The following is a 13,196-nucleotide window of genomic DNA, read 5'->3' as shown; positions in this document are numbered from 1 at the left end:
TGGGAGGCTGGTCCGATATAAATGAGAGCGGGTGAGAGTGGAGTTGTGGAGTTGCCACGTCCAGCAGACATCATGACGTCGGGTGTCCTCGTGGTCGTCGCCGTCCTGGTGCTCGGAGGAGTGAGGGGGCAGGAGGAAGGTCTGTATCACAGCACACTATTGCATTTGGTTCTTTCTTTGAACCCGTATTTTAAACAGACACTCTGTAACAAGGAAACATTATTGAACATGGGTGTAATAGCATTACACCATGATGATTTCTGATTGCATTTTAGTTGAGTGTTGTTTTTGTACAATAATCATCAAAGTAAGCTTTTCTTTCGATCATATCATAATGATCTCCCATTATGTATTCTTAACAAACTGATCACAGCACATGTATGACCCGTCTGAAACACATTTTTTAATGTATTTATTTATAACATTTTTATTGTTCTCAGAGTTGTAGAGTAAAACAGCATTCCGTCAAAAACATATTTCGGATTGCATAGAATGACATAATACATTAAAACAAATATTAAAGGTTTGGAAACATATTTCAAACCTTAAAGGTTGCAACACACAATCGGACTCAAACATAGCATGTATCAAAAGAGAGCTAAGAATCAAATGCTGAGAATAAAAGTCACCATGTTTTTGTTAAAGTTATTTTTGCCATCCTTTTTTATAGCAATACATTTCTCGACTGAATCAATTTTTTAAAGAAGTTTTAAAAGTATATCTATTTTCGGTTTGATACAAAAGCTACGAGATTTCGTTGTTAATAGTTCCTTCATAGTGTAGATAATTCCATATAGAAATCTGTATTGAAAGTTTTGCATCCTTCTATAAACGGTAAATATATTTTTCCAATTGTACTCACGGTCAAAAATTGATTGGCATTTTTCACAAATTATAGGATTATATTCATTTGATATCAATTTAACATAAAATATTCTGGCGCCTTTTACAGGATTCATAAAATCACTTGAGTAACTGTTTATATACAAATTCTGTGAAAATATTTTTCTAGTTTTCTTGATTGTTGTTTTACATGAGTCTGATATTTTGAACATTAAATATCTATGAGGAAGAGAAATATCTATAGACTAATACTGTACCCTTTCATTGCATATATCTTGAATTGAGTAAATTCCATTATTAGCCCCTTGCTTTATGTAGAATGTTGCTTGTTTAAAGTTGTGATTAAGCCTCAATGGTTGGGACAAAATTTCTTCTATATTATCAACATTAATGAAAATTGCTTTACAAAGCTTTCAATACATCTTTCCAGAAGGGGTTTTAACAAAAGATTGCTTGTCAACATTAGCACCCAAAGAGAGTAAATCTTTAATTGGGATACTACAAGGATTACCATAATTATGGTTTTTTTTACAATACAGTCGGAGCGTAGATATTTTTTGTGCGTCAATAAAGACCCTTATGTTAATCATGTGTAATCCACCTTCCTCATATTTTCCGGTCAAAGTGGTCCCTTTGATTTTTTTTTTTTTTCATTGCTCCAGATAAAAAAATATTTTGTCAAGTGATAAGACATAGTCCCCAGGAGGGTTTGGTAGTGTCTAAAATATGTGAACTAGTTTTTACAATGCTAAAAGATTATGACAGTGATTCTATTCTATATTCATACATTCTATTTCATCATTGCTACCCGTTTTTGAGCCAATTTATATTGCTTTTGTCTACATTAATTTTGAAGCTCTACATTTTCTAGAATTTATTATGTGTTTCTATAGCTGCATATAAGCTTTCATCTTTACCATTTAAACATAATTCAGTATCATCAGCTTACTGCTCAAGTTATTAGTATTTGGCATTTACAATAATTCCTTCAATTACATTATTATTTCTAATCATACGTTCAAGGAAAATATATGGCGACAATGGATCTCCATGTCGACAGCCTCTTTCATTTGTAAAAACATTCTGATAGATGTTCCTTTTGTATTATGCTTGAGTATCAAAAGTTCGTATGTTATCCACCTTATCATTTCTGGTCCAAATCCGTATTTTTGGAAAACATTTAAAAAATTGTTTTGATACCGTATCAAATACATTTTCAAAGTAGATCGATGCTCATGATATCAGTCACTGTATTGTCTGGTCCAGACTCGATTATTTACAGACCGCCGTCATATAGCTGGAACATTGCTTAGTGCAGCGTTAAACAACAAACAAACAATCATGATATCAATCACTGGATTGTCTGATCCAGACTCGATTATTTACAGACCGCCGTCATATAGCTGGAACATTGCTTAGTGCAGCATTAAACAACAAACAATCACGATATCAGTCACTGGATTGTCTGATCCAGACTCGATTATTTACAGACCGCCATCATATAGCTGGAACATTGCTTAGTGCAGCGTTAAACAACAAACAATCACGATATCAGTCACTGGATTGTCTGATCCAGACTCGATTATTTACAGACCGCCGTCATATAGCTGGAATATTGCTTAGTGCAGCGTTGAACAACAACGATCACGATATCAGTCACTGGATTGTCTGATCCGGACTCGATTATTTACAGACCGCCGTCATATAGCTGGAACATTGCTTAGTGCAGCGTTAAACAACAAACAAACAATCAAAATAGATACATACACATTTAACATTGACGCTGACGTTCCTATATTTGTAAATCTGTTGACCATCCTATGCTATTAATCAGTCGAGTTACACTTGGTGGATGAGGAAATACACACTGTTGTTAAACATCAATGATACGTAAGACGCAGTGTCTGTCGGCCACGCGGGGGCACGGGTGGCCCAGTCGTCTAAGGCGCCGCGATTCGCTGTGCAGAGTTGCGTCCCTTGGGCACGCCAGAAACCTATGATTGTGGGTTCGGATCCCGATTATGTTTCTAGGTTTGTCAGCACCATACCCGTGCTCGTGGGTTTCACCGAAGTGGTAAACGTCTGAGACCTGCATCACTTCGGGCTTTCCTCCCACATTAAGCTGACACGCCGTGATATAACTGAAATACTGTTAAAAGCGGCGTTAAACCCAACTCACTCACTCACTGTCGGCCACGCTGCAAGCTCCTATATCTCGCTTCAGCCCCCCGGACTCGCATGGTTGTGTTGGACAGAGGGTCGAAGAATGTCTTTCGTGTAGACGTTGGCCTGAATCTGTCTGACCACCACGTTGAAACATTCAACATACCCTCCCTTGGCAGCGTCGCTGATATGGACTACGACTTCGTGGACGATCGGATTTACGTCCTCAATAATTTGGAGGAGTTCATGTCAATCTTTGTCAATGGTACCGGCAGAAGAATGATTCCATACCAAGGCGATCACCGTATGTGTTTCTGTAGTTTTGCTTCACCACTATGATTAACTGAAACTAGGGATACGTCAAAGACGTCAAGTAGATGTATATGTTAATGCATGTACTGACTGTAGCCAAACCTAATAAAAATTAAAATATGTTATATATAGTGGTTGTGTGTGGTGTGTATGATTTTGTAACATTCAAACATATTTTAATTTTTATTAGGTTTGGCTACAGTCAGTTCATACAAAAACATATACATCTACTATATATATATATCGCAACAATAATCTTCATTTAATGCTAAATTCTATGTGTGTGAGTTCTCTTAGTATGTAGTTATTAGCGTGAGTTAAATAACTCAGGTCAAACGTGACACTGGTAACGGTTCAAAATTATCCTCAACTGTATACAAAATACTCCTCAGTCACTACTACCATGGTAATGTCATTCACAAATGGAAGTACTCTGTATTGTCGCCAAAGTTTGAGTACTATAAGTATGCTTGTAATTTGTAACCTGCTCACTATTAAAAAATCGCAATTTTACAGAAACTTTCCAATGTACACTAATACTTAGTAAAGGTAAACCACGCTCACTACATGCCTGTATATACGGCACATGTTCCAATGTTCATGTAAAGCTTTGTAATGAATCAATACATCCTTATATATTGTTTGAGGTTTTAGTATGCTTGTATGCACCAATCCCAATGTATCATACTGGTAATGCATGGTGGTATGCAATGGCTTCCGGAGATCGTGGCCTCTGGTGGGAAGCTAGTTTGAGCCTTATAGGTCACGATTGTACGGAAGCCTTTTAGGGCCATTTGTTTTTGTTTTGTTTTGTTTCTTGAAATTTCAAGATGCTGAGTTGATATTTCAAGAATGCATACTTAGATGAAATTTCACGATAATAGGTTGAAACTTTGAGATGATTAGTTGAATTATTATATACGTGTTTATTATCTTGAAATTGGAAATTGAAGTGGAAATTTCAAGATCAAGAAGTTGAAATTCCAAGAATCATAAGTTGCAATTCCAAGACATATAAGTTGAAATTTCAAGATTATAAGTTAAAATGATAAAATATTAACTTGTTATCTTGAAATTTCAACATAGCATCTTGAAATTTCAAGAAAAAAACAAAAACAAATGGCCCTAAAAGGCTTCCATACAATTTCTAAAGAACATATTCTTATTTATTTAAACTGATAATCCACAGCCGAGACACTGGCCATTGAGCCGAATGAGAAGGTCATCTTTTTTGGCACCTTCGCACAAGGTGGGCGTAACAAGATCCAATCTATGGGAATAGACGGCAGTGGGAAGACAGTTTTAGCCCAGAGGGCAAGAGATCCGATGCGCATGGCTGTCGACTTTCAAAACAGGTGTGTAGAAAACGGAAACCTCGGGTAGTGCCGTGTTTCAATCACGTCATAGAAAACATGTTCCTCTCATCGCTGCAGTTTTCAATAATAAAAGGGGCACGGGTGGCCCAGTCGTCTAAGGCGCCGCGATTCGCTGTGCAGAGTTGCGTCCCTTGGGCACCCCAGAAACCTATGATTGTGGGTTCGAATCCCGGTTCGCCCCGATTATGTTCGTGCTCGTGGGTTTCACCGAAGTGATAAACGTCTGAGACCTGCATTACTTCAGGCTTTCCTCCCGCATTAAGCTGACACGCCGCGATATAACTGGAATACTGTTAAAAGCGGCGTTAAACCCAACTCACTCACTCATTCATCCAACAATAATAGATTCCAATGCTGGTTATGATATGGCTAATTGTAGTTCCTAGAAATAGGAAACAATTCTCTATAATTTATCAACTATTGTTTAAACATATCCGAATTGAATAAAAAGTGCATGCTTATTATTATAATGACAAGTTCATACGTCAACGGTTGGAAATGGTAACAAAGACAGCCCCATAACGTTAACATTGAAATATCTCCTTCATTAATATCGAGGGGACACGGGTGGCCCAGTTGTCTTAGGCGCCGCGATTCGCTGTGCAGAGTTGCGTCCCTTGGGCACGCCATAAACCTATGATTGTGGGTTCGAATCCCGGTTCGCCCCGATTATGTTTCTAGGTTTGTCAGCACCATACCCGTGCTCGTGGGTTTCACCGAAGTGGTAAACATCTGAGACCTGCATCACTTCGGGCTTTCCTCCCACATTAAGCTGACACGCCGTGATATAACTGGAATATTGTTAAAAGCGGCGTTAAACCCAACTCACTCACTCATTAATATCGAGGGCGTATTGACAAATATGAAACATGTAACTGGACTAAAATTTGTCTCAATATGTACCATAGAATTTGACATAGATAATTGTATTACTTTGTTGCAATATAAAACAGTTAAACTTAATGAACTCTTTACTTATAAGAAAGAGAAGTTATGGATGTCAACATATTATGAGGAACACAACGTTGCGGAGTAAGTGCGAGTAACTCCTTCATCAGACGAATGTTCCTCATAATAAAGAAGTTGACATCAATTAATTCTCTTTCTCGTGTGTATGACTTCTAAATGCTTTTCAAAGTCTTTACTCATAGACGTAAAATTCTGAATGTGTATTGTTTATATTCACTGTTTTGTTTCCAAAAGCTAAACGTAAATAAATTTTAAATTCCCATACCTTCTACGAGAATAAAAAGAGTTATACATCCATCAACACCTTGTTCCGAATGCCCACTAAAATCGAAAAATAAAATTCACACAAATTTATGGAAACTAAATTGGACGTAAATACGACCGAAACTTTAATCTAGTTTAGACAGAATATGTCAGGATATGCAAAACAAGGCACCTAAAAATGAGACAGATAAAAATTGTTATGAAATTTCATTTGATTTGATAGAATAGAGAGAATATTGATTCATGAAAAAAACACTTAAACCTTTGCCTATTGAAATGACACACACATACAATATACATCGCCGAAAGAAAATAGTAAGAACTGCTACCCACGAGTGATATAGTGAGTGTGTTGTACATTTGGCCTCCAAGAAACCCATTGACCATACTCACGGTGCGTGTCCGTTTGGCTGTTTTAGTGTACTTTTGACTCCATAATGTTGCAGTCACATATAGGACAACGCTTCGACGCAGACTGTAATAAACATGACTCACTTGATTTAAAGAAGTATCCTAAATAACCATGGCTTGAGGACTGCCTCCGTGGTCTTGTGGTAGAGCGTCCGCTCGGAGAGCGGGGTTCGATCCCCGGCCGTGTCATACCAAAACACGTTGAAAGATAGTACTTGTTGTTACCCTGTCTGGCGCTCGGCAGTAAGGGGCTAAAACAAGGACTGGTCGGCTCGGAGTCAGGATACTGTGTCTGAGTGGAGTATTCATGTAAAACTGCGGCATGGTATCTGAGTGAGCTAGCACAATAAATCGGCATCAGTCCGGACTAGTACAAGCAGCTACACACGCACAAACACGTACGGGTTTTTATGTAGATCCGAGTGTTTGGTGTTTTCATGAATATGGAGTTGAAGTGTGAGTGCCACAGTGGAAGCAGACATGCATGTAATGTCCATCTCATACTGTCAGTCAGGGTGAGAGTTTCTGGGAAAAGAACAGGGTAAAACTCGGTGTTGTGAGTCGACGTCAACTGTAGGTGGGTACAAGATGTCGCCTCCAGTTGCACAGCGGTGGGTGTCCCCTGCCTATTACATAACATGGTGAATATTTGATGTAATGACGACATGCCCTTTCGACCTCTGCTTATGTTTGGAATTACGCAAAACAAGGAGATAGATATGTCTCCTTAAAATGGCCAGAACACAAATGAAACATGTTATTCAGTTTGTGTGCATATATATGAAGAATTGAAAGATTTCAGCATGTTATCTCATTCAGATTGTGTTTCAGGTCGACTCATGACAGTTACTTTGTATCTGCCAGTGGTTATAACACGCTAACACAATGTTTTCTATGTCTCCCCCAGATACCTGTACTGGATGGAGTCCTGTGGGTGCCCCTGGATGTATAGAATGCGCTATGATGGGAGTGGGATACAAAGACTTCCACACGAGATAAACCAGAAGAAAAGCCCCCACTCCATTGACTTCTCCAGTAATGCTTTACAACCATCTCAACACTAACTTACTATCATGATTCTTTCATGTGCCACAATGACCATAACTTTCTTGTTTCTTATAAGTACCCGGCCCAGTGGATAAATTAATATTGTCACGCTGTGAGACCGGGTTCGACTCTCTGGGTAAAATCTGACACGTTCAGGCTATTGCTACTATTAGTTTTACTCACTAACAAACATACTTCCCGAGAAGAAGATCCGAGTTAGAATAGGTCTTCAGCAACCCATGCTTGCCGTACATGGTGACTATGCCATTGATTCACTGATTGTATGTATGGCTTACTGTCTACTATATATGACCTAACGTTCTGCTTGAAGCCCTCACCCTGTACAGTGACAACCGCGGGGGTTTGAAAAAGATGTCTCTGGACACAGGGGAGTCGCAGATGATCCTCTACGGGCAAATGGGCCACTTTATGACTGACACTGTCTACGACCCGCGAACTGGCAGAATCTTCCTGACCAACGACAGATATTTTGAGTAAGTTGAATGCATCATATCATTACAAGAGGCGTTTTCTTTGTTGTCTAATACAATGTCAGGGTGGTAGAGTAAGTTCATTGCATCATAATATCGTAGTGGTATTCAGTCCTTATAACAAGTGACTCCCGAGTGGAAGGTCGGGGATTCGATCTCCGGCCGCAGCTTACCAAAACACGTTAAAAAAACTTCTTGGTACCCTGCTCGACATAAAGGGGAGAAAACAAGGACTGGTCGGCCTGGAGTGCATGCACGTTGCTATATAAGTGCAATAATCTTGATCGCGACGTTAAAGCCCCTTTTTATAAAAGGTCTTCAGCAACCCATGCTTGCCTTAAAAGGCGACTATGCTTGTCTGGCGGGATCGTGTGGTCAGGCTCGCCGACTTGGTTGATGCAGGTCATCGTATCCCAATTGCGTGGATCGATGCTCATGATGTCAATAAATGGATTGTCTGGTCTAGACTCGATTATTTACAGACTGCCGTCACATAGCTGGCATATTGCTGAGTGCGGCGTTAAACAACAAACATAAAGCCTATTTCACCTAACCTTATAGCAAGGGATGTGCTAATAAATTGTAACAAAAATGCATATGAAACCTACTCAAATATTCTTATATCAATTTCTGAAACATTGTTAAATTCATGAGTACATGGAATCTTACAAATTGTGCCTATCTTTGTTCTCTACATGACCAATGTTCTGTGCTGCAGTACGGTCAGCGCCTACACCTCCAACGGAACACGCCTCGGGCAACTCGACTGGATTCCACTGACACGTGACCAGAAAAAGGTTGTCCGCATCAACCCTCTGTGAGATGACGGGATGATGAACACACGCTCACGTTCAGTCGGGGCAGTGCTCAGAGCTGCACGATGGACCACCACTTTGTAAAGTACACAGACTGTGTTTGTAAAGTACTGGAATAAAATACGTCATACGTGTGTTCTGTTATGTATTATATTCCGTTTGTTACCAAGTACGAATGCAGAACAAGTGCAGTACGAGTTTGCACCTTGAAAAAGTCCCATGTCAAATATTCTTTCTGTCACATTAACCCTGCGAGCGGTCGGGTAGTCTAGTGGTTAAAGCGTTCGCTCGTCACGCCGAAGACCAGGGTTCGATTCCCGACATGGATACAATGTGTGAAGGCCATTTCTGGTGTCCACCGCCGTGATAATGCTGGAATATTGCTAAAAGCAACGTAAAACCATACTCACCCACTCACTCATTAACCCTTGATACATTATCTAGCTGTTGATGGAAATAAGGAACCGACCGTTTGATATTTTTATATTTAAATCTATGAGCCTTATTTTTTTATAGAGTTATATTTTATAGTCGTCTCAGTTATCGGTCCATAGGAAAAGTGCAAGGTCAAGGTCAGCTACCATCAATAACGCGTATGTGCCCTCTTTTGAATCGATAGAGGCCTGACATATCCTGCCCATGGAAGAGGCGAGCATGCGAATCACATCCTGGTGAATGGTAGCCGTCTATCCAATTCATACCACAGGTGCTCTATCGGGTTCAAATCCGGGAATCTGGAGGGCACGGGTAGAACATCAACTTTGTTGTTGTGTAGACAGGCTCTTGTGATCCGTGCTGTATGCGGTCGAGCGTTGTCCTGCTGGAATACACCGTTGCCGTTGGCTGCAATTGGATGGACGGGTGGTAGGAGAATTTCGTTGATGTATCGTTGAGCTGTAAGATTGCCCTGGACATGGACCAACCTGTCCTGCCATGATGAGCCGCCCACATCTAAACGCTACCCCCACCAAACCTGTCCACTACCTGTTTCCAGCGTAACGTTCTCCGGACGTCTGTAGACCCGTGCCCTTCCATCCCCTCGACGGAGGAGAAATCTTGATTCATCGCTAAACCAGACATCTCTCCATCGCAGTTGAGGCCATACCCTGTGTTGACTAAATCAATGCAGTCATTGTGGACGATGTTGTGGATGATGTTGTGGACTCAATGTAACGCGTCTTGCTCGTAGACCTGCTGCTCTTAAACGGTTTCGTTCGGTCTGGTCGGAGATTCTGCGCAGTCCGGGTATTTGGGATGCGGTTGAGGTGGCTGTGGTCGTCCTTTCACGTAAGTGGCGCAGTCGGATGTAGCGATCTTGGGCGGGGGATGGTCGTCCCGACCTTGGCCGATAACGTGTTGACCCATGCTGTTGCAACCGATCCCAAAGCCTTGTGATGGTGCTGGGCGCTACATTGAAAACCCTGGCTTTTCATCTCATCAGGATTCCCCTGCCTGCAAGCGGCCTATGACGTTGTTTCATAAAGTTTGCACTTCTGTTAATCTTGGCATGTTGTTGAACTGTCACTGTCCGATTAACGCAGATGTCAGGGAATCAAAAACCCTGCACTTTAATACCGTTCATAGTGCTGCTGAACGTGCAGTACGTGCAGGTCCATGGCCCTTTTGTTAATGCACTGGGTGCGTTTTCCCGAATCGTACGTGTTTCCCGACTAATGGTTCGCATGTCCTTGTTTCTGATCATGTGATCATGTCCTTGTGGTGATATAAAATAGAAAAGCAAAATATTTAGATATACCCATTGAGGGCCATCTGCAGTCCAGTTAAACATCAGGATGCTTTAAGTCCTCAAAGAGAGTAATAGAACATGCTTCTAAAAAGTCTGGTTTTAAAAAAAACAGAATTATAGTTGAGCATTCACACATTTCTTCGTGCATCTGGTTACATTACGAAAACACTGAACATACAATACAGCAATATGCACTCTCAATTATTAACATATGACATGTTGCTAATGAAGAAGTTAAACATTAGGATACAAACCATGTTATCTCACTGTGTAAGTAGTGTCACAACAAAATTAATCTCGTAGTTATCTTTGAAAATGTATAAATGTATGTTGCGCCCTTGAGTTAATCACTCCCTGCTACATCCAATCTATCCACAGGCATCTGATGGACTGACACAAAGTTCAGCACTTAATATAAATTATGTTAGCTTAACTTCCTGTAATTTGTAAGTACGTATACGAATCAAAGGCCGTTTATGCCAGATAACAATCATGTAACTAACTGTCCAAAAACGTAGTGGATCGGGAAATATAATGTCAGTACCAAGTAGGCCTGATAAAAATAATTGTTGTCGACAAACATCCTGTGCAATTACGCTTATGTCTGTTAAACTTAACACCAATACACATCCGATAGTTTGCACGTGCCGAACGCAGTAGCGCCACACACGTGCGACTGGTGTCATTCTTGATTTTGGACACTTTCAAGGAAAGTGGACTAATCGCCGTGGACCATTATTTCTGTCAATCTCATTGATTCTGCTTATCATACAGTTGTGTATCATTCATTGTGTATGGATAAACGAGCGATGCATAGCTTCTCCTGGCTATTGTCATGCTGGAGAGTGGCAGAAGAAAGCGGACAGTGTCCAATACGTTTAACTAAAACGTTTCACAGTCTGTGATTAGAAGACTACGGAAGAGGTACCAGCAAACCCAAAATGTTGACAATCGACCCCGTTCAGTGAGTGAGTATGGTTTTACGCCGCTTTTAGCAATATTTCAGCATTATCACGGCGGGGGACACAAGGGCCCACTTGAACAAAGCGATCTTAGCGCTAAGATGATCTTACTCCCATACTTTAATATAGGCTTACAATAGTCTTAGCGCTAAGATCGTTTTGTGCAAGTGGGCCCAGAAATGGGCTTCACACATTGTACCCATGTCTGGAATCGAACCCGGGTCTTCGGCGTGACGAGCGAACGTTTTAACCACCAGGCTACCCGACCTCCCCTCCACCCCGTTCAGGGCGTCCCAGGTAACCGACAAGAGTACAGGACCGACTGATGGGAAACCAGGCTCTTCGAAATCGAGCTCAACGGCGAATCAAATTGCTGTAAACTTTCATCAGGGTATTTGAGTATGAGTTACGGGTCAGACGTTGAGAAATCGTGAAGGCCACGTGTTTCGCCGTCCCTTACAAATCGCCATATTGCCAACAGACGTTAATGTTGTACACAGCGTCGGTTAATCCACGTCGAAATGAACGTCAAGTAAAAGTCAGCCTCAGGACCGATTTGGCGGTGTATCGTTTATGGTGTGGGATGGCATCACAATGACAGAGGGTCACTGGAAGACAGGAAGTGTCACTTGACAGTTCTATCGGGAAAACATACTGGCATCCTTTATTGCCCCGTTTGCAAGGCGTGTTGGTCGGCGTTTTGTCTTTCAGGGCGACAACGAATGTTCAATGTTTACCTCCAGCATCACAACATCCATAGCATGCCATGGCCAGCAATGAGCCCCGATCTTCTCCCCATTGTAAACGTCTGGAACATAATGTGCGCGACGTCATAGGCCGCCGACCACGTTGGCTGAACTTGGCCAGGCGCTGCAAGAGGAGTGGGACAGACTCCCTTAAATCTTCACTGGGAGACTCATACGTAGTATGCCTCGTCGAGTGAATGAATGTTTGAAAATCTTGACGGTATTACTGATCCACGAACAACTTTGAATTGATTTGATTGATTGTTTGTTGTTTAACGCCTCACTCAGGAATATTCCAGCTATTCCGGCTGTCTGTAGGTAATCGAGTCTGCACCAGACAATCCAGTGATTGATATCATGAGCATCGATCCACGCAAATTGGAAACGATGACATGCATCAACCCCACATTGGCTGACACCAAAGACGTTTGCAACGTCACTCTTGCGTTGACCCAGTTTTAAGCATGCATATCCATCTGTCTAATTCGGTCGTTAAAAGATGGTAGTTGTTGTTACCTTGTCTGGCGCTCGGCAACAAGGACTCGACGGCTCGGAGTGAGTATACTGTGTCTGAGTGTTGTATGCTAAACTGCGGCGTTGTATCTCAGTGGGCTAGCACCATAAATCCTCACCAGTCCGGACCAGTACAAGCAGCCACACACCCATACGTGCATGCATGTGCAATAATCTTAAAATCTTGGACGCGACGTTCAACCCCATTTCACCTCACACACCTTCTGCACATCATACCGTTGATTCTCTGCACGCCTCTATCCGTTCATCATGGAAATACAGTCCTGTAGGGGTTGACACATCAGTGTACGGGAGCATTTAAATCTTTATTTATTGGATGATATTCTTATATCATCCAAACTCGATCCTTAGAAACTTTGAGTAGTATATAAACTTTGTAATGGAATCAAAACATGGCACTTTTTCCATCGTTCATGAACGACATCTTGTTCATCTTCTTGGGGTCCACCAACCAAAATTAACTTACATCTCATCGGTGAACTATGGAGGATAACTGCACAGAACAAGACAACGAGA

At 41.2% G+C, this 13,196-nt stretch overlaps 1 protein-coding gene across 1 annotated transcript; it reads left to right on the top strand.

Annotated features, from left to right (window-relative positions):
- LOC124132445 (low-density lipoprotein receptor-related protein 4-like) lies at window positions 1-8,825 on the top strand. Its single transcript, XM_046496356.2, has 6 exons — window positions 1-139; window positions 3,068-3,310; window positions 4,508-4,673; window positions 7,246-7,373; window positions 7,717-7,879; window positions 8,595-8,825. The coding sequence occupies exons 1-6, from the start codon at window positions 22-24 to the stop codon at window positions 8,695-8,697; spliced, it is 921 nt and encodes a 306-aa protein (XP_046352312.1). The 5' UTR covers window positions 1-21; the 3' UTR covers window positions 8,698-8,825.
- The last annotated feature ends 4,371 nt before the right edge of the window (window positions 8,826-13,196 follow it).

Source organism: Haliotis rufescens, unplaced genomic scaffold (assembly GCF_023055435.1).
Source record: "Haliotis rufescens isolate VD_foot unplaced genomic scaffold, xgHalRufe1.0.p SCAF_3, whole genome shotgun sequence".
Taxonomy (NCBI): domain Eukaryota; kingdom Metazoa; phylum Mollusca; class Gastropoda; order Lepetellida; family Haliotidae; genus Haliotis; species Haliotis rufescens.
The sequence above is the reverse complement of the archived record's forward strand: the minus strand, read 5'-3'. Positions and strand labels throughout refer to the sequence as shown.